Source organism: Arachis hypogaea, chromosome 10, assembly GCF_003086295.3.
Source record: "Arachis hypogaea cultivar Tifrunner chromosome 10, arahy.Tifrunner.gnm2.J5K5, whole genome shotgun sequence".
NCBI classification, from domain to species: domain Eukaryota; kingdom Viridiplantae; phylum Streptophyta; class Magnoliopsida; order Fabales; family Fabaceae; genus Arachis; species Arachis hypogaea.
The window spans coordinates 16,771,720-16,794,747 of NC_092045.1; the positions used below are offsets into that span (position 1 = coordinate 16,771,720).

Sequence of the window (23,028 nt, forward strand, 5' to 3'; positions counted from 1 at the left end):
ATATTCGACCATAGAATGGGTCAGCGGCTCCAGCAGATGCTGGATGATGTTCGTCAGGGGCGGGACCACCTGACGGCCTGGCTCTGACCGGAAATAAAGAAGACTCTGTTAGTTCTTTGGGAGACCGATGAGGGATTTAGGCATCAACGTCTCACCAACAGAGCTAACAAGGCATCGGTCAGGTCATCCAAGTATACTGGCGGCTCAACAACCTTCATAAAGACCAAGGGCAGGCTGGTATGTATTGACTTTAATTTTGTTAATAACTTAGTTATATTCTTTTGCATATCATTACTAGGCATCCTAATTATTTTGTATTTCAATGCAACATGTGTAGTCAAAGTCGTTGGATCGCGAGGCGCCATTGGCGAAGACGTTCAACTATACCCTCATGCTGAAGGAGAACAAAGAGAGATTTGTTGATCGGCAGTCTCAAGACCATTATGTGAGTAAACATACATCTGATTATCTTCTTCTATAAGACTTTTAGAGATTAACTATATATTTGTCGTATTAATCACAATAACTTATGTTACACAGGAGTCTTACACATAGAGACTAGAGGTCACGATTCAGCAGTCTCAGCAAAGTGGGGAGGACACCACTGCTGATGGCTCTGCAGCTTCAGTTGTCGATCCCGATGCAATTTGGCGCGAGACCATCTCAGCGCCGTACAAGAATCACGTATACAGGCTGAGGTCGTTCTTCGCTAACAGCATCCACACCTTCACGTTGAGGCCGTCGTCAGGCTTTGCCACCAATTGAGCCGTCGAACCCGAGGAAGGCATGAATTTAAGGCTGCAGATGTAGGAGTTGAATGATTATCGGGAGAGGTATCAGGAGATCCTCACCCATGTGACATCTACGGATGAGCTCAGGCAGGAGTGGAGGGAGTCACTGGAGCAACTTCAGCGTTTGGAGGCTCAAATGGAGGTGTACCAGGCTCAGATGTGCGCCGCCGGCATCGATCCTACTGGTGGCACACAAACATCACCACCTTCTGCGCCTCCGACTTAGGGCCACGGGACCAACGACAACGACGACGACGAGGACTACCTGAATCTGCAGTTATTAATGTTTCGTTTTACTATTTGATTGTATTTATTTGATGTACTTGACTTTTAATTTATTTGAACATTGTATTATTTATTTTAAATAATAAGTTTTCATTATTTATGAATTGAACATTAATTGTGTGAAAAATAAATTTAAATTTAAAATTAAAATTGATTATTTATTTCACTTTTTTTAAAAAAAAATTGACATTACCGTCGGATTTACCGTAGAAATAGTTCGACGATAATAGTACGCGAAACAACATTTTTTGGCACCAACAATATTGTCAAAAAATCCGCCGGTGACCAATTGATTTTCCGAGATGGAAATCTGTCACAGAATCCGACGGTAATTACCGTTGGACAAAAACAATCCGACGGTAAATATTTACCGGTGAGGTTATACCATCTGATTCATTCCAACGGTAAATCTGATGGTACTCAACATTTTTCTTGTAGTATTTTATGCTTCTGGATTTGTTAAATTTATTGTTGATTGTTTGAAAATCTTATTCTGATTTGGCTTGAATTTGGAATATTGGTTGCTGCTAGATTTGTTGATTATCGTTCAAGGTTGCACAAATTCTGCGCAAGTTGCTTTATTTTCTTCATGAATTTTGTTCAGTTTTTTGATAATTTGAATTCAAGCATTGTAAATTAGTTTGAATATGATTCCAAATCGAGTTTGGTGAATAACCATGAAAATTTTGTATAGTGTTCAATAAAAGCACCATTTAATATGAATTTGTATAAAGAGATAGAGAATTAGGTAGAAATTCAGAGAGAATAAGATAGAAATCCCTAAGTATAGAGCCAAAGAGAAAAAAAATAAAGTTTTCTATTACATCATGCATATCTCACATTATTTGGAGGTGGACGTATTTATAGAATTATTGTGGTACGATTACTCTGATACTGTGGAGCTGTTACTTAGTGGGATAATTATGTGATAACTGCTCTAGTGAGTTTGTTTAGAGAGATTTGCGGAGAGATTCCTGTGCCATCTGGGTTGGCACGTAATTATTTGATTGTATAGGATAAGTTCGTTAGGAGAGCACGTACTCTCCACGTACTCCTACATATGTGTATTTAGTTTTAACCAGATTGATTCCGATTTATAATTTTAGTTTTACCTGAGCCGAATTATAGGCAATGGACGGATCAACAGTATTTTTAAATTCTTGGGAACTATGTCGAAAATCCTAAATCTTAGTTCACCATCCAAGCTCCTCCTTGCCAACCAGTTAGCGCTTCAATATTCTCTAATTAAGCTATGGGCTATAGGCCTAATACTAATTCTATCAAATATTTGGAATATGTTTTGCAAATTTAAAATGAATAACGTTCGAAACAAAGAATAATTTTAGTTTTAAAGTTTTTTTCAATCAAATTATTTAGGTGCAATTAATTCGAAAGTCTCATAATTTTACTAAATTTATAAATAATTTTCTATACTTTAAATTTTTATAATTAAGTTTCACATTATATAAAATATTTTTTTTTCAAAAATTTAAGTTAATAAGAGAAAAAAACATAAATGATTATATATATATTGGTTTGCTAAGGATCGAACTTTAGACTTTTTAAATATGGAACTCTAATACTATATTATGATATTATTTTTTCTAACAATTTAAGTTGATAAGAGAAAGTAATTACATCTGTAGCAAAAGCAAACAAAGTATTCCTTGGTATTTTTTTTTAGCCCAATAAACCTAATAAAAAGGAAAAGGAGGTGAATTAAGGTCTTTAACAAGGGGGTTCAGGTTCGAATATAAAAAAGAAGATATGAAACGTCTTTCTACTAATGGCTCATAGAATTTTCAGACAAAATCGAATATGGAAGAAAATGTAAGAACATCTTCTTACTAACGACTCTTAAAATTTTTTAGGTTGGGCACATAAATCAGGAGGATTAGTCAATCATCGAGTACGAGTAAGATTGGGCATATACATCTTGTGAAGAAAAAAAGAGAGTATAATTATGTTGTAAAATTTACTATCTAAATAACATATATAATATTACATTGAAATTAAAAGTAAAATGTTTTTTCATAGACATCAAGCGCATAAACGAAAATGTGTTCCACTACCTTATGATGTGATTGATGAATCTCCAAATTCTCTCAAATAATAAAACTCTTTACTCATACATTACACATACATTATTGTAATTATTAAAAATAATCTCATAATAAAAGAATATACCACATAAATATATATCATAGTCAAATTGATTTATCAAAGCAGATACCGAGTGTCCGGGAGCATATTCCAACCAAAAACATTAATTTACTTTTAAAAGGGGTGACAAAGACATCAAAATCTACGAAAAAAAATGGTTATTAGTTTAAATTTTTCAACCAAAGAAAAATCTCACACAAGTGTGGTAGGATCTCACAATACATAATTCAAATAAATTGTCATTGTCACCTTTACTTTCGTTGTTAGGGGTGGTGCCATTTCCACCACCAACCTAGCAAGTGCACACAATACACAAATCTTTGATGGTACCCTTTGAGGAGAGTTAAAGAGAGAGAAGAAAAGACTTTAATTTTTTTTTTTTGAGACGGAAAAAGACTTTAATTTGAATAATTTATTAAGAGATTAATTTTATTATTTTTATAAAATACAATTATTTTATTCTACGTTTAATTATAATTATTTATTTATTTTTTTTATTATAAAGGACCGTTAGGAGAATTTAATTATTAAAAAAGACCTTTAATATTAAAATTATTAAGAAAGACTAAATCTTTTTATAATATTTAAGAAAACGAATCAAATCTTTTTATAATATTTAAGAAAACGAATCAAATTTTTTTAAAAGGAGATAAATATGTCTTTAATTATTTTTTATTTTTTTATAATCTTTATATTGATAAATTTTATTTCTTTTAAAATTTTAGTAATTTTTATTAATTAATTATTTATTTATTTTATTTTTATGATCTTTACCTAACGAAAAAAAAAGACAAAAAGATCATAAAAGTAATAAATAAATAAATAAATAATAAAAATTACCAAAATTTTAGGAAAAATAAAAATTTTTAATATAAAAATTATAAAAACTAAATAAAAAAATAGTTAAGAATCAATATTTTAATAATTAAATCTTCTTAACAATCTTTTAGAGTAATTCTTTTTAAATTAATTAACTAATTAATCCGAAGTGAATATTCATAAATATCTATATAACATTGTTAATCAAATAGCATATATTAAAGATTATACAAAATAAATAAAAAATAGTTAAAAATATATTTATCTTCTTATAAAAAGATTTAGTTCTTCTTCTTAAATATTATAAAAAGATTTAGTCCTTCTTAATAATTTTGGTATTAAAGGTCCTTTTAATAATTAAGTCTTCTTAACGGTCCTTTAGAGTAATTTTTTCATTTTTTTTTAGACAGAAAAAGACTTTAATTTGAATAATTTATTAAGAGATTAATTTTACTATTTTTATAAAATACAATTATTTTATTCTACGTTTAATTATAATTATTTATTTATTTTTTTATTATACTTTTTCTCTCTTTCTTAATTAGACTAGTAACTTGATTTAAGAGACATGATTGTAATAACAAAAAACAATAAAGTTTTATTTCATTTGGTGAAATTTATTATATTAATTAAATGATGTCATTGAATCTTATCATATATCATGTTTATAGTAAAATTGTTTACGCATAATCTTTTTTAACCACCTTGGATTTGATCTTTTTTGGATTTTGTTCCACTCGCTTTTCTATATTTTAAAATCATGGTAAATAAAAATACTCACACAAACTACTTTTTATGTTTTAATTATTATAATTAAAAATAGATTACTATAGTTAACAATTTGAAGTGAAGTAGAAAAATTAAATATAGATAATAATGTAAAAGTTTTAAATGTATTCCAATTAAATTAAGAGAAATTCTTATATACACACTCCACATTAACCAATTGGTTACTATAAAATAGTTATAAGAGATAGAAAAGATATAATAAAAAATAGAATAAAATACTAAATTGGTCCTTTATATTTGGACATAATTTTATTTTGGTTCTTAAAGTTTAAAGTGTTCTATTTGAATCCAAAAAAATTTCATTTAATTTTAATGTAGTTCTATTGTGAGGTCAAAGTTAAATAATTAACAAAATGTCTTACATGACAGCAGTAAAAGAACAAAATCGATAATCTGGAGAGTAAGTACAAGTTTCAAAGGTACAAAATCAACCGTAAACGATGTATCAATACATTTATTTATCATTCTCTTGAGTTCTATAAAAAATATTTCATTTAAATTATAAGAAAAATAATAAATAAATATATTGATGCATCTACGGTTGATTTTGTGCCTCTGGAGCTTGTACTTGTTCTCCAAATTATCGATTTTATTCTTGTACTGCTATCATGTAGAACATTCTGTTAATTATTTAACTTTGACCTCACGATACAACTACATTGAAGTTAAATGAAATTTTTTTGGATTAAAATATGATATTTTAAACCTTAAGAACTAAAATAGAATTACGCATGTAGGACAAATTAATATTTTACCCTAAAAAATATATAAATAAGTGGTTATAATTATTATACATGTAATAAGGATTTTCTACTTTATAAATTATAACAGATGACATAATTTCTTTAAATTATATTTTGAATGAAATAGAATTAATATTGAATGCATGAGTTGAGTACATGATAGTGTACTGTGTACCCCACCTTTGGGAACCTTCCCTTTTGTTGTGCTTGTCACTAATTTTAAAGCAGTGTGGGGAACCCCAAAACTGCCCTTTACAACTACAACATGAGTTTATTACTTCCTGCTTTGCATTAACCTCATATATATCATTCTTGCCTTTCTCTCTCTCTTTCTCTCTTTCTCTCTCAGACACTCTCTCTTCTTCCCTTCAAACGGTAATGCTTCCTTTTTTTGCTTTGTGCTGTTTTTTTATTCTTCTTTAGCTTTATATGCTTCCTTCTTATGCTCGTTAAAATTTTGGAAGTTCAGGTGATCTTTCCTTTGGCATTTCTCAGTTGCTTATTATTCTGTGTCTCGAATGATCGATCAAGAGAAACTGAACAGGTTGATTTGCATTTCTTTTGTTTTTTGTTTCATTTCTGGTTTTAGATGAACATGTGATTAGTTTTTAGCTATGTGAGTTTGTAATTCCCTTTGTTCTTCACTGGATTATTTCAGTGGAATTTGCATCTGTTCTGAATCAATTTCATAAATGACTATGTGTTATGTCTTTATATTGGAATATTGATCATTGTATTTTGTATGATTTTTAAAAATGGCATTGTTTTTCTTTTTTTGGGTGATTTTTCTTATCACTATTAGGGAGAGAATTTGAATTGAGACTGGGGATGCTGCTGTATGCACCTCCTGAACATTGCTGATAGAGTACCTTATCTACATAATTTGTAGGCAAGAACCACGGATTCGGATGAATGCGTCTATTGCTGTAAACACACAAGGAATTTGGTGATAGTGTGAATTTTGAGGCAAATATACTTGATAAAGAAAGGTTCCTTGCTTATAAAGCTTGAAAGCACCACAAGACCGGGGTGCTTGTTTTGTGTTTGAGGAATTGTGTCTGAGAAATGGAGAAAAGGGGGAATGTTTTGATGCAAAAGTATGAATTTGGCAGGCTATTAGGCCAAGGAAACTTTGCAAAGGTTTACCATGCAAGGGACCTCAAAACCGGTGACAGTGTCGCCATTAAGGTGATCGACAAGGAGAAAATTCTGAAAGTTGGGATGATGGATCAAACCAAGCGAGAGATATCTATTATGAGACTGGTTAAGCACCCCAATGTGTTGCGGCTTTATGAGGTCTTAGCGACCAAAACCAAGATTTACTTCATCATAGAATATGCAAAAGGGGGTGAACTATTCAACAAGGTAGCTAGAGGTAAACTACATGAGGACATGGCAAGGAAGTACTTTCAACAACTGATCAGTGCTGTCGATTTTTGCCACAGAAGGGGTGTTTATCACAGGGATTTGAAGCCGGAAAACTTGCTCTTGGATGATAATGGTGTTCTTAAGGTAGCAGATTTCGGACTGAGTGCACTAGTTGAGTCTCATAGCCAAGCCAACATGCTGCAAACCGTTTGTGGAACGCCTGCGTACGTCGCTCCTGAGGTTATAAGTCGAAAGGGTTATGATGGAGCCAAAGCCGATGTATGGTCTTGTGGAGTGATCTTATATGTTCTCTTGGCTGGTCATTTGCCATTCTATGATTTGAATCTTATGGCACTGTACAGGAAAATTACCAAAGCAGAATACAAATCTCCCAACTGGTTTTCATTTGAAGCGCGCAGACTATTAGCAAGGATCCTTGACCCCAACCCAAAAACAAGGATATCCACTGCAAAAGTTATGGAAAGTTCTTGGTTCAGAAAGGGGCTCAATTTGAGATCAGATCAAAAGCGGAGAGAGGGTCGAGATTCAGCTTCAGCTGATTCAGATAAAGTTCTCGGCCTATGTGACAGTGGAAGTTCTTCTGCAGAGACAAATCAAGCATTGGTTAACTATAACTTAAATGCTTTCGATATAATTTCTCTTTCTGCCGGGCTTGACTTGTCTGGCCTTTTTGCAAGCATTGAGGAACAGGATGGTGTAATGAAATTTACATCCATGAACTCTGCCTCATCAATCATTTCCACGTTGGAGAATATCGCTCAAGTTCTGGGGTTGAAGATAGCTAAGAAGGATGGAGGTCTGTTTAGACTAGAGAGATCCAGGGAAGGTAGGAAAGGGGCACTTTCCATTGATGTCGAAATATTCGAGTTTGCCCCCTCTTTCCATTTGGTTGAAATCAAGAGATCATGTGGTGATACAATAGAATACCAGAAGATATTGAAGGAAGATATAAAACCAGCTTTGAAAGATATTGTCTCAGTTTGGCAAGGTGAGCAGCAACAGCAATAGCAACTATATGTGTTTGTATACTTAAACAAAAGATTCATATGATTTTATACTTTGAATTAATACTTAACTTACCTCTAGCTAAGTGACCGTTGTGACAAAGTTACTATTGTAATTGATTTGTTTATATTTATACCATATATACTATACATGGTCTTGTATGAGAATTAAGAATGTTTGATGAATTCTTAATGCCATTACACCATACCAAGTTATACCAACCTTATTATTACTTGGTTACAGATAAAGTCAATTGTTATACACTGATTGTATTCTATTGGTTGTTTATTAAATCAGTTGTATTTCTGCAAGAAATGTATGAGATGCCGGCTCTTCACTTCTATTAGCATTTTTCACATGGAAATTTAGAATTAGAGGCTCTAATGTTTTGCTGAGGATTGGATTCTTTAACAGTAAACACAGAAAACAAAGAAAAAGGCCATAAGAAGAAACGAACAAAGAAAATTCTTACTGAATCTAATTTGGATGTTTCTGTCATCAAGGTAGCTAATTTACTTGACACATAAAGCTGAGTGTGAAATCTCAGTGTCATCCTTGTCAGTGCTAACCTCTTACCTCTTAACTCAATTCAATGTATACAAACTGAATGTTGAATCAAACTTCTGTTCTTTAAGAAATGAACTAGATATTGGTCCTCCATATTCATTTAATTATCTAGTCTCCTTTAGTTTGCTCATGACCCCATTTTTTTCAACATCAAATTATTTAATGACCTTTTGCATTGATAGAGGGACCTCAGTTAAAATATATGAAAAATATAATTGGCACATGAAATTATGTTGCACAAATTAAAGCTGCCAAACAACTACTGCAAAACTACTAGCATTTCATTACTTGCATATCATTAAGTAGGGACGACTACATGTATGACTGTTATTTATAACGATGATATTTATACATTTTTCTCTGTAAATTCTAAACGAACTTGTGAATCTGAATTAACTCGAAAAATTACCTATTGGGGAGCCAATTAAATTCAAATTACAATCTGATATGAATTTGTGCCAAATACACAGATATTTTTGGTGTAAATATACAATTGGTTATTTAACATATGCCTTGCCATATTAACTACTTTTCTTACTTTCTCTTTTATACTCTAGTTTCCTTAGGGCATGTTCTATTGTGCTTTCACTTTTTGCTGTTTTCAAATTCAAAACAGAAACCGATCACAGCGTAATAGGTACCTTGCATCAGCATATGGTTTTTCATACTTGTAATCCAAGAGATGCATCCATAGAAGGATTCTCCTCCATTTCAACACAAAGTCCATCTTTGACCATTATAGACTCCTTCTTGTAAATGTACCTGCTTGAAGCCCAAAGAAACACCATCAAATTCACACTTGACAACACCAACAGGAATCCATAGTAGTAATCCAAGTGACAATCGTTCAAATTATCACCAATCCAACTCTTACTCTCACCCTTCCCTGTGATCTTATCAACCATAGTCACCAAAAAGCTGTTCAAGAAGTTCCCAACACCAATTCCACTAGTAAAAAAAGTTGTGCCCAGACTCTGCATGTTTTCAGGGGATTGATCATAGAAGAATTCCAATAATCCAACTGCATGAAACACATCAGCTATACCAATAAGAACATATTGTGGCAATAGCCAGAATATGCTCATAGGAACAACATCTTTAGGACCAATTGCATTGTTTTCCTTTATAACATGCATTCTCTTAACTTCCACTGCATAAGCTATTGCAATGGCTATGATGTGCATTGAGAACCCAATTCCAAGTCTCTGGAGCAATGTGATCCCTCTGGGGTTGCCAGTTCTCTGGCGCATGAAGGGGACGAAGAACCGGTCGTACATTGGCACTGAGAGAAGCATGGAGAGTGTGACAAAGCTTCCAAGAGATGCTGCTGGGATTCTGAAATCGGAGCCGAGTTTTCGGTCTAATGTGGTGCCTTGTTTCACAAAGAGGGTGTTGATTTGTGCCCAAATGGTGCTGGGAATCAGTGTTACCAGCCATATAGTGACCATTCCAAATATGAGTTTTGCTCCTTCAACTTGTGTTACTGTTAATGGTGCTCTTGGGGAACCACTAGTACTCTCTTGTCTAATTGCAGCCTTGTCCAAAAACCTTATTGCACACAGAATTGCACACAAATTAAAATGTTATGATCTGATCTTCATGCAAAAATGATTGATTGCAAAAGAAAACTATGCAGTGATTTATCAATGTATCATTTAGTAACCAATATTGCCATAGGCTAAATTATACTTCAAAAGAGTAAGAGGTAGTAGTATTACATATTACACCCACTGATTTGTCATCTGTCAATTTTATAAAATATAGAAATACTAAAATTGTATTTGAATTACGTCCTCAGTTTTAAAAAATAATATAGAAAATACAAAAATATTGTGTCTCTAACCTCGTTTTCACAACCTAATAAGTTTATATGCCTATTATCTCAGATATAGTTACCTAACTTAAATGACTTATACCTAAACTTTAATGAGGTTATTAAATACTTATATTATCGAGTTAATACTAATATTAGTCTATAAAAGATAATTCATTTTTTAAATTGATCTCCTAAAATTTTGTTAATCATATTAGTTCCTAAAAAATATAATCACAAATCAAATTGATGATATGACATATTAATTTACGTACCATAAAATAATTGTTCAATCAATTATAATCATGAACATGTAAACTAATTATTTTTGACACATAGCATTAATATATCATATTATCATGTCACATGACATTTAACATGATACTTTATCATGTATCTAACAAATAAAAAATTTAATTTGACTTACAGGTATAATTTTTAGAAAATAATATAACTAATAAAATATTTTAAAAATTAATTCAAAAAATATGTTATTTTTAAGGGGCGATTTTAAATATTAATTCTCATATTATCTAATATATTGGAAGAGGTAGGTAATTTTATCAGTTTTTAAATGAGTATAAAAAAATTATGTGTGTGTGAATAAGAAGTGTTGTCTACTAATAAGAAAAACTGGGATAACACAAATTTGTGATATTGTCCTTTGGAGTGTAGCATGGATTATACTCCACCCTATGTTGTGTTCACATGCATTACCACTACGTGTGTGTTTTATGCACCTGGAACAGAACTTGACTAATGGGTCGTGTATATGGCGTGTTAGCCATGCAATGTGGTTTTAAGGCATAGTTATTTAAGTGGTCACACACTGTAGTGTCAGTGTGGACACAAATCCAAGTTGCTTCCTCAGAGATTCTGACTACCCATTATTCTTCAAACAAGTATATGCACAAGTTACTATTCATATGGAAAGAGAAGTGATTGATCAATATACATGTTTTCTACTGAATATACGTCATTTATTATTTAGCTGTGAATAAACCATTCTCTTCGTTTTCAAATTTTAATACATTTAAAATTGAAAATATCTAAATACAACAATATTTTACTAATATTACATATTAGCTATTATTTATCTCTGTTTTATGAATTTTTTTAGTAGAATAATAAATTATTAAAAGAATTAATAATATATGGAATTGTAAACATACCAATATTTTAAATGATAGAAAATTAAAGCGAATATATCAGAGAATATAGTGATGACTCATTAATTCATCAATAAAAGGATGTAAGAAGAAAATGTAAAACAGTATTGTATTGTATGTATCTTATGCAAAATGGATTTGTCACCAAACATTACTTTCCCCTCAAATAATGTTTCCCTAGTTATCGACTGAAAAAATGTACTAAATAATAAAAACATCCTTTGACTGCATATGATGCACATGGCCCAGCAAAATCAAAATGGGGGGACACAGAATCTTAGACATTCACCATCTAATTTGTCAAAGATTTTCAATCAAGATCCAATTAATGTGCTTGGATAGATATCCCTTTCCAAGTTGGATGGTTCAGAGTTTTACTGTATACATGTTACCCCACCCATAAGATGTGTAAGGCCACTACCACCACTAATAGCATGAGGTATATATACAGTGCTATATCATCATCATCATGATACAACAGTAAAATCACCTTAAATAAATCCCCTTCCACTAAAATTAGCACTAATTTGTCAACTATGCTTAATTAACTTCTCAACTATCTTAGTTGTTTTTGTCCCTTGTCTAAGTATTAAGGCGTCAACATATTTTTCCCCAAAAATTATTAAAAAAAGAGATTTAAGATTTAAGATTTAAAATAAACAAATAATATTATTAAAAATTGGACGAAATATTGTCTCAATATTATGTATAGTATTCAGTATTATAGATTTAAAAATATTAAATAAATTTTTTCTCACTGTAAAATTAACTATTTATAATTTTAGTTTTTTTTTAAATAAAAAATAAAATAATGTAATTTTGGTTATGAAATTGGTCCTAATATCATCCCACATATATGTGTTAATTAACTATATGTGATATGACTTTTAAAGCCAGTTTTCATATATTTCCAAAACTTTTTAAACCAAAACCATAATCTTTTTGGCAAAATTTAAACCAATAAATTGCTAACTTTAAAAAGATTGAGATTCATACGTAGTTATTTTTGTATTAAATTGATAGATAAAAATTATTGAATGATAATTTAATTAATTATATTAAATTATTTAATTATTTTTTATATTAATTTTATGTGAAAATAACTGTATATTCATTTTCAAATAATACAACTACTGTAATGAAAAAGATGTGATAATATTTAATTTGATCCATTAACTTATACATAAATTTTAATTTAATCTTTTTAATTGTCTTTATTTAGTTGTTAAACTTTGCAAATGAGACTTATATTAGTTTTTAGGATAATTTTTAATACATAAACGTTAATAGAACGGTGACATAGACAGCCAAATGCCATGTTTATTTTTGTTTTGGCATTTAAATAATTCAAAAAATACATCATAAATAATATTTATTGAAATTTTTCTTCTAAAACAAATTATTTGATATTCTTTTTAAGCTATTTGAACACCAAAACAAAAATGGCGTCGTTTTACAAATTTCAAGACATTTGGTTGTCATGACAGCGCTTTATTAATACTTTTGTTTGCAAAGTTTGAGACTAAAAAAACTAATTAAAATTTTACAAACCAAATTGAGTTTAGGGTGTAAATTTAGAGATCAAATTGAGCATTATCTCAGCAGTAGGCATATAAAAGTTATTGTAGTGTTGTGCTAACCTCAAAGTTGGAGTGTGATGAATTTGACGTTTGCCAGTACTAAGATAATATTGAGAGTCATTTTCATAAAGTTGTGAAGGGTGAGTGGGTAATTGAAGGCTCCTGTTCTTAAAAGCAGCAACGGGAACACTCATGATTTCCGTGGCGGGACTGCGGGTCTTGCTAACCTTGTGGCGATACATGGGGGTGCCGGCGTAGAATACGAGGAGCGAAATGAGTAGACCTACCGTAGGAATACCGTAGCCCAATCCCCAGCCTAAGTTGTCTTGAATGTAAACAAGGCCTAGGGTGGCAATTAGGGCGCCAAGGAATGAGGTGAACATCCACCAATTGAAGAAGGAGTCTTTCAGTTCTTTCTCGTTGGGATTGAAGTCGTCGAATTGGTCGGCGCCGAAGGTGGAGATGTTGGGCTTGGTGCCGCCGGCGCCGATTGCCATTGTGTAGAGTGCTGTGTAGAAGAATGTAATTTGGGTTGAGGAGGCCTTGCTGCATATCCCATTGCTGCATGATGGCTTCAACCTCTTCAGGGACACACCTATGCTCAGCATACTCATTCCCTGTCATTTTTTACCCACAACTGCGTCACCTTTTTACTCATCATGCTTATTTTGCCATTCTTTTATATTTTTAAATTATTTGTTCAATCTAAAATTTCATTTTCATCGTAATTTTTTTTATAAGATTTTCATAATAATTTTAGTAACTATCATGCATGCGTATTTCCTAAACTATTTTTTCATCTAAAATTTAATTTCATCGTAATTTTTTTATAACATGGGCACTTGGACACATGATTACAGGCGCGCACGCACAGATAACATTTAAAAATATAAAAAATATCACTCTCCTTTTTTACAAAATTTTTAAATAACAACTCTTTCTCTCTATTTATAAATGTATACTTTTTCTTTCTTGTAATATTAAAGTAATATATATTTTAGTTTATTTGACTAAAATACTTGTTAATAATCATCATAATTATATATAAATTAGAGATATATTAAATATTTGATAGTTAATAATAGAGAAAGTATAAGAAGCTAATAGAAATTTTGTATAATGTGTACAATAGAGGTTTAGGAAGTATTAGAGATATAACCATTAGTGTTATATTTTTCTATCAGATTAAACTTTTTGAATGAGTGGTTTCATGACATGGTATTAGAACTCTAGATTCAAAAAGTATCCTTGGTGATTTCTAAAATCAGGTTAAGCTTGGACCAAAGATTTAGGCCATTGTACATATTGTACACTTAGACCATTAAATTAAATATATATAAAAATTAATGTGATAAAATATTAAAAATAAATAAATTAAAATAATATTTTATTATTATTATTATTATTATTATTATTATTATTATTATAAACTAAGTTATTATTACTAATTTATATATATAATTATAATTATCATTGAAATGTATTATGATCAAATAAACTAAATTATATATTATTTTAATTTTATAATATATATATATATATATATATATATATATATATATCCAAAAGAAAGAAAAATATTATTTAAACATGCTACAGAAGAAGATAGAGAAGGTAATTTTCTCTTCAAAATAAAATTAAGGTGGGAAAACTTTAAAAATAAGGAATATGAAGCCTCAAGCATGCAGCTTATTATAAGCTCAACCCACAAATCACATACGCCTACTCCCAACTTTGTCACAAATCTTATTATAAAATTTTATCTTTATTTAAAAGAAGAAAAAAGTTAAATCAAATTTTATATTTCTATCACATAAATATTTTTATATATATCACGTCATAAATCAGTTTTAAGTTACCACAAAACTTAGGTAAAACGAAGGTATCATTCTAACAACGATTTATATGTAATGGTCCATGCATGGCTACATGTATGTGTTAGAACTTCAAGCCATTTTTAGTTCTTAGTAATCCTCAGTGTTAGTTGTTAAAGAATTGTGTACCTTTAATTGAAAAACAAAAAGGACAAATAAAAGGACAAAAATGAGTAAGAAAATATCTATATATCCTTTTATTACTATCAATTGCATGATAGTAACAAAAATTAGTTTTTTCTTTTCTTATTAAAAATATTATTTTATCAGTTCTTTTATAAGCTGCCAAAAGGATTAGCATTTTCTTGAATTTCGATTATTTTATCTTTGAATATTCAAAAGAGATGTCGTACATATTATATAATTTAAGAATCTCCTTAATTAATTCTTGTATCCCACTTTTTAACCCCTTTCTTTTCCTTCATAAAACTATATCTTTAAAAAATAAAATAGCATTAAAAATGAAAATGGGGGAATCAATTTGTCAAGGTTGAGATGAGGCAATAATAACTTCATAATGCATGGTGGGGCTATATGTGAATATATATTAAATAATAGCCAATTAGCTGTGACAGTTGATAAATCATGCATATATAAACCGTTGCAAATGGGAAGATTTTTTATTCATTTAAGGAATAAATCTTTTTTCCCCCCTTCTCCATTCTATTTATCTGCTTTTTGTTTATTTAAAACTCATTGGCAAGATCTCCAGTCATAAATTTACAAAGGAAGAAAAAGTTCTAATTTATTATAGAGTCCACACGGCCACTGGCGATATGAATTAAAAGGCCAAATAGAAATCTATCTATTTTTATTTAGTGATTAGTGAAGACTGATAATAAGTGAAAAAAAAAAAAAAAAACCTGTTGTATTCACTTCATAAATTTGGATCCACTTAACCTTTTCTTCCATCAACTTATGTCTTTTTCATTTAGTTGAATATTTATATAATGAATCCAATAGACATTTTTTGTTGGGTGCAATAATGGAATTGTTTGGTATTTCGTTGGGAGTAGGTAACATGAAATATAGTCCAAACAATCAACTCTACATCGATTTGTTAGATAATAATAATAATAATAATAATAATAATAATAATAATAATAATAATAATAATAATAATAATAATAATAATAAATGTAGACACGATTAGCCACGAAAAATAGAAAACAAATCCTTAATTACTTCAATATTAAACACTTGCACAATAAAATATGCTGTGTATTGGTGGATACCGCATATAGTTGTATTAATTCATGTCTCAACATTCAATAATGAAAAAGTGTAAAAGATTAATTTATAATGTTTAAAGATAAGGGTATATCGAAATGACTTACGAGGACATAAATGAGAGAAGAAATTGTGAAAGTCCAGAAGCGACCCAGGTAAGAATCAGCGATGTATGCGCCAAGAATTGGTGTTATCCAAACAGATCCTGACCAGTTATTCACACTGATCACTGATGAAACTGTGTCTTCATGGAGCTCTCTTGTAAGGTAGTTAACCAAGTTTGAAGCTACTCCGTAGAACGCCATTCTTTCAAATGCTTCATACCCTGAAATAATTCGTTCTCATCAAACAACTCAAATTATTTCATCAACTTGTATATAATTATCAACTTAATGTATCTAGACATATTTATGTTTAAATGCATTGAACTACTATATGAATATATCAAATTTTTGAAACATATATAAAGATGTTTTATTTGAAAATTATTGATAAACATTGTTAGTATTTTATTATTTCCCTGACTCCACAGGAGATTACTATATGGGATTGTGGAGGTGAGCCTTGAGAGTATTTTAAATGTTTATAAAATAAATAATGGGTTTAGGTTACAGGGAACATAACCTATATATATATATATATATATATATATATAAAAGAGTTTAATTTTATCAGCACCTTAATTATACTTCAATCAGAACAACCCAGACCTGCTTTGTTTTTCTTTTATTTTTTTTAATGAAAATAATAATTTAAATGGAAAACAAACTGCTGCTTCACTATTATTAATTAACCATAGTAATGTTATTAGGGGCTTACTAATTCCCTGACCATTTTCTGTGGAGAACAAATGTTGAAGGTTTGAAGAAGAAGAAGGTGAAGATTAGTGAACATTGCAGATCTAATAAAAAGAAAGCCTAAAATAGGAGTATATGTTGATAATATTGTTCTCACCAACAAGAAAGGCGCAGGCTTTCCATTTTCCAGTTCTAGATGGAACTGCAGGTTGACCGCGGAAGTCAACAGTGCCATCTTGTGTATAATCTGCATCTGCTTTCGCTTCCATTAGACCTTAATTGCTATATAGATAATAATTAACGAATAATAATTGATAGAGATCGAGAAGAGAAGAGAATATGGTAAGACAGAACTTAGTGGTGGTAGCTATATATATACAGCGTAAAAACTATACACTTATTATCATGTGTTAAATTTAAGGGATATAACAGTCTTTTTACTAAGCAGATGATACCCCACGCCAAAAAATAAATCAAAATCATGTCTGCAAAAAAAACTTTATGACATGAATATATTAACAACTAAGTAAGTAGTTAATATTTTCACTAAGTTCTTGTACCAGCCATTCTTCGATAAGTTCAAAGCCAAATTTAGAGTTTACTCAAGTTTTTTAGGCCAAATTTCGAATTCACTCAAGTTTTCTCTTCAGTTTGAGAAAAAGATGTAAAGAAAAAATATATACTAAATTAGGTTTTAAAATGAGTTAATATATCAATAACTTGTATTTTAAGCTCTCAGATTGAACCAATTCTATTAAGCTTTTGGTTTTCTATATTTTGGTGAGAGAATAAAACAATTATATTTTGAGAAGTTAGTTAAGTCTAGTCATAATTGATTAAAGTAGTAGATATGAATAGAAGGTTATGTAAGAGACTAATTAATAACACAATTTTTAAAATTCATTCACTCAATCCAAATAAAATTCTCTCTTATTTCTAATTCTCCGCTTGTCATGCATTATTTTTTCGTACACAAATTAAGTTTTGTTACTCTTTCTTGCATTCTCAATTTTTTTAGCATGGTATCAGAACTTTGTTTATCGAAAGGATTATAGTTTGATCCTTATTTGACTTCAAAAGAAAAAAAATTTAGCATAAGGCAAATTAAAAAAAAAAAGTTTATACAAAAATTTAAACAAACTTAAAAGAGGTTCTTACTTATAAAAGAACTAGAAAAAAGAATATTGCTAAAACACAATCAAAGAATGAAAACTGTGTATAGTAGAGAAATAGAATTTTGAGAGAAAGAGTAGTGACTTATAGCAGAAGTAATTGAACAAATATATTATTGACTTAGTAGTATTGTACATCCCTTATACTGTTGAGTAGCAACAATAATACATAAGCTCACTCTAACTCAACTCTTCAAGTAAAGATTTATCAAGAAAAGCATCTTTAACTAATTAGCACTAACAAACTAATTAAAATTCAGTTAGAACTAGCCATTAATGTTAATCTTTTTCAAGCAATTTTGCTCTCCTTCCTTAATAATTTGAAGGACATGTTAGAAATATAATTATTTATGTATCTCTTTTTATCAGTTTAAACTTTTAAAATGAGTAGTTTCATAATATGGAGTACTAAGAATTTATTTTATCAGGGATGCTAAAATGAGACAAATTACGGTCATAGAGACAAAATCATTTCTCATAGCTTATGAAAAAATCTAAGATTCAAGAAATCAGATATATATCTCAATTCCTATTGTAAATCTGACTCAAAGCTCTAGCTCCTACTCTCAAAATTTTCAAAGAGGCATGGTTTCTTGAAGAGGCAGAGGTGGCAGATCATTCAAAGGAGGAAGATTTGGTCCTAGTTCTACAAGAATTCTTGTGGAGCAATTCTGTTTTGAAAAGTTAGTTAAGTCTAGTCATAGTTGATTAGAGTAGTAGATATAAATAAAAATTGTGTATGATACTAACACATTCTCTGAAATTTATTCACGCAATACAAATCAAAGTCTCTCTTCTTTCCAATTCCAAGCTTGTCATTCTTCTCTTATATATACACGAGTTCAGTCTGTTCTTAGAACTCTTTTTTGTATTCTCAATTTCTCTACCAGTATAGTTTTAGAATTTCAAAAATTTATTAAGGCTAAATTTGCATTGTATAATAAAAGACAATCCAAATATGGAAAAGTATAGGTAAACAATGAAAATATTAAACAATGTAAACAATAGATATATCGGATGTTCATTTTACTAGTGTACGGATGGTTATTTTAATATTAAAATTTAGAGGATTAATTTAGAGGTGTGGTGTGTTTTAATTTGATTGGTGGTTGTTCATATTGTTCAACAAAATCATTATCCCCCTAGCATTCTCCTCCAAATATATATCTCACACCATAAATTTGTATTTTAACATTTTAGAGACACACAAAATACATGATTATTTGTATGCAACTATATCTTTTTTAAAGGGTAAAGTACTAAATTGGTCCCTTATGGTTGGACGTAATTCTGTTTTAGTTCTTAAGGTTTAAAGTGTCATATTTGAATTCAAAAAAGTTTTATTTAGCATCAATTTAGTCACACAGTGAGGTCAAACTTAAATAATTAACGGAATGTCCTATATAACAACAGTACAAGAATAAAATTGATAATCTGGAGAACAAGTACAAGCTCTAGAGGCACAAAATCCACCATTGATACATTAATACATTTATTTATTATTTTTCTTATAATATAAATAAAATATTTTCTATAGAACTAAAGAGAATGATAAATAAACGTATTGATGCATCAACGGTTGATTTTGTGCCTCTGGAGCTTGTACTTGTTCTCTAGATTATCGATTTTGTTCTTGTACTGTTGTTATGTAGGACATTCCGTTAATTATTTAATTTTGACCTCATTGTGGGATTAAATTTATGCTAAATGAAACTTTTTTTTTATTCAAATAGGACACTTTAAATCTTAAGGATTAAAACAAAATTATGCCCAAACATAAGAGACCAATTTAGTACTTTATCCTTTTTTAAATGTGTATTATAAAAAAACAATATACCTATATTACTGTAATAGACACAAACATAAATAAAAAATAAAATATTATTTTAATTCTTAATATTTTTATTAAAAATAAATTTTAAAACGCTTATTTTATTTTATTTTATTTTGTATTCAAAATTAAAAAAAATAGTCCAAAAATATCTTTTTACTCTCACTATAATTACCACTATAACAATTATAATTACGACTATTGTCCGATCCCTACAACAAATACAACCTAATTAAAGTACTTTACCCTAAAACAAATACAATCTAACTTCCTTTCGGAGGTCGGGGAAAAGATTTGGTTTTGTTTGAGAACTTTCTATTTCTTTTAAGGAAAAAGAAGAAGAATATATCCAAAAGAGTTGGAGCCTCTCTAGATATAAAATGGATAATTATTAACGAACTAGGAATGATATAATAGGATGCATATTACATAATATAATAGTCAATTTCCTTTTAATAATAGAGATCGAGTACCTCATCAAGATTTTATAGCAAGCCTAGCTACTATAGTTGTAAGTCACCTTCATATCATTATTGGCAACTTCATTAACCAATTAAACATATCCTAATATGGTTCGAAAATCTTCAGCCACAACTTCTTGCCTATAGATATGTGGACCTCTCTCCCACTTTGTAGAGTAGATTGGGGTTCGAAGTTTCCACTAAAATAAATTGAACGAGTAAATTAAACAACACATGCATGACAATTTTGTGGCCACATCATATCCATGACCATATGTATGTGCACCGTCCCTTACTTAGCTTAGTACACAGAATACCGAATATGAATAGTAACATACAGGAGAGGGTACCAATTTGCACCAACCCGCTCACTCTCTCACTGCCTTATCGAAACATAGGGATAACGTGCAACATCACTATCTCTGGTGATGGTGAATTCAAGGAGGAAAAAAAAAAACATTTTCTTAATTTAGTTAGTAAAAATTTATTGTTTTTAAATTGTGTTTGCATTGTGGTTGTTGAAATAGTTGTATTGCACCGTTAAAGAAAATAATAATAATAATAATAATAATAATAATAATAATAATAATAATAATAATAATAATAATAATAATAATAATAATAATAATTGATGTAACCATTATAACTTGATTAAAATTTTATAATTTGGCTAGAAACATTATAGTCCGGTTACTAAAATATCAAAACATATAGCAACATTTTAAAACTTATTATTCCTCATTTAAATGATATGCTTGGAAATGTAACCAAGGACATCTCATTCCAAATATAAAAGGAAACTAAGAAAATCGTTTAAACACATTGCACTTTACAAGCCTATTATTTTACTCACTAACTTGAGGCAGGTACTCACTCCCTTGTTCTCCTACTGGCGAAGTATAACTCATCTCGACAGAAAGCTCCTAGTTATTCACCAGCAGACAAGTAATACAGCGGCCAATCTTCACAAGAACAATTGGCACCCATTATGGGCCAAGAAATAAAATTCCAAAACTTCCAGATCTGTTCATGGCTGACCAACCTCCTCCCACACCATCCAAACTTCTTTGGATGGTAACAAAGCTACAGCAAGTTAATCAGTGCATGACAGAAGAAAACAAAAGAATGGCGAATCAGATAGCCGAGCTAACCAATGCTCGGATTGAAAATAACAATTATCACAATGAACAAACAGATGACGAGGAAGAAAATTCTGATCCAACGCATGTCTCTGAAACTCAACAACCAGAGGGAGATCAATAAAACGATGAAGACAACGTATTGGACAGCGCAGCTGGACCGCTCACGGTAGATGTCATGAATTTCAAACTGTCTAGGAACTTCGCATTACCAATAACACTAACTCCTTATGATGGCATGGGTGATCCGAAAAAATACGTCAAAAAATTCTGCTCTATGATGATAGTAAACGGTGCCTCTGATCCTATCTTATGTCGTTGCTTTTCTACTTTTTTAGATGGTCCTGCACTTGAATAGTTTTCTTCTTTACCTGCAGATTCTATTTCACGCTTTCAGGAGCTTGCCAAGCTATTTAAAAATCAGTTTGCTGCATCTTCCATATATTTACACGACTCTGATTATCTAAACACTATTAAGCAATGACAACATGAAAGACTAAGGGAGTACGTTACTCGCTTCACCAAAGTAGCAATAAGCATTCCAAACCTCCACTCCAAGGTTGCGAGAACCGGACCGGTCATTGAACCGGTCAAGTAACTGGTTCAATGGTTCAATGGTCCAACCGAAGTCAAACCGTGGTCGAACCGGTTTAATTAAATATACAGTAAAATTATAAAAAAAATTCAATATATAATCAAAAATTGAATATAGCATTCAAAAATTAAACAGGTTTTCAACTAAATAAAGACACTACTCATTAATAATCATAATCATCATTAAGTATTCCATTGTTCCCATCATAAAGATAATCCATATTACAAAATTTGATGTAACATTCAAAAATCCGGAATTACAGAATCCATAATCTAAAATATTCTATATAGCATTTAAAATAAAAAATAAAAACTGAAAAGCAGATTTTGAGTGGACATCAAATTGCAAAAGAGCCTTTTGTACTTTTTGTAACAAACAAACCACACAAGCAATTAGCATCCATTGAAAATAAGATCATTTGTTCCTAGCAAAGTTTTGTTACAGGGTTTGGACCAACAATGGGCTTGAACAATTGAACACACATTTATCTTCAATTGAAAACAAGATCATTCATTCATAACAAGATCATCCATTGAAAACTCCTCTTCCAATATCAAATCAGAGATAAATCCAGTTGAAGAGCACAAATATCTCAATTGCATATTGACACATTTATTCCCAGCAAAGTACCATCAACAACTCAGAATTAGAAGAATTAGAAAAAATCAGGAACCAACAACTCAAAAATCAGAATCAGTATAACAAAACAAAGCTCATAAATAAGAATCAATCTAACAAGCCAAGTTTTTTTAAGTTTAACTAATTTCACTTGGCAACAAGCCAACAACTAGTAAATTAACTCAGAATTAGAAAAAA

General features: G+C 30.2%; 2 protein-coding genes across 4 annotated transcripts; one reads left to right on the forward strand and one right to left on the reverse strand.

The window, feature by feature from the left end:
* The first annotated feature begins 5,774 nt into the window (after positions 1 to 5,774).
* Positions 5,775 to 8,299, forward strand: LOC112715275 (CBL-interacting protein kinase 2). 3 transcript variants are annotated; one of them, XM_025767023.3, is made up of 3 exons: positions 5,775 to 5,965; positions 6,060 to 6,134; positions 6,480 to 8,299. In XM_025767023.3, the coding sequence occupies exon 3, from the start codon at positions 6,656 to 6,658 to the stop codon at positions 7,985 to 7,987; it is 1,332 nt and encodes a 443-aa protein (XP_025622808.1). In that variant the 5' UTR covers positions 5,775 to 5,965; positions 6,060 to 6,134; positions 6,480 to 6,655; the 3' UTR covers positions 7,988 to 8,299. The 3 variants fall into 3 exon arrangements, with proteins under 3 accessions (XP_025622808.1, XP_025622810.1, XP_025622809.1); XM_025767024.3 differs by having other exon boundaries at positions 5,831 to 5,965; positions 6,393 to 8,299; XM_025767025.3 differs by lacking the exon at positions 6,060 to 6,134 and having other exon boundaries at positions 5,817 to 5,965.
* Positions 8,300 to 8,811: 512 nt separating this feature from the next.
* On the reverse strand, positions 8,812 to 17,441 carry LOC112715274 (protein NRT1/ PTR FAMILY 5.1). Its single transcript, XM_025767022.2, has 4 exons — positions 17,172 to 17,441; positions 16,325 to 16,542; positions 13,174 to 13,730; positions 8,812 to 10,099 (listed from the first exon to the last, which is right to left on the reverse strand). Exons 1-4 carry the CDS (start codon positions 17,281 to 17,283, stop codon positions 9,214 to 9,216), a joined length of 1,773 nt encoding a protein of 590 aa, XP_025622807.1. The 5' UTR covers positions 17,284 to 17,441; the 3' UTR covers positions 8,812 to 9,213.
* Positions 17,442 to 23,028: the final 5,587 nt, after the last annotated feature.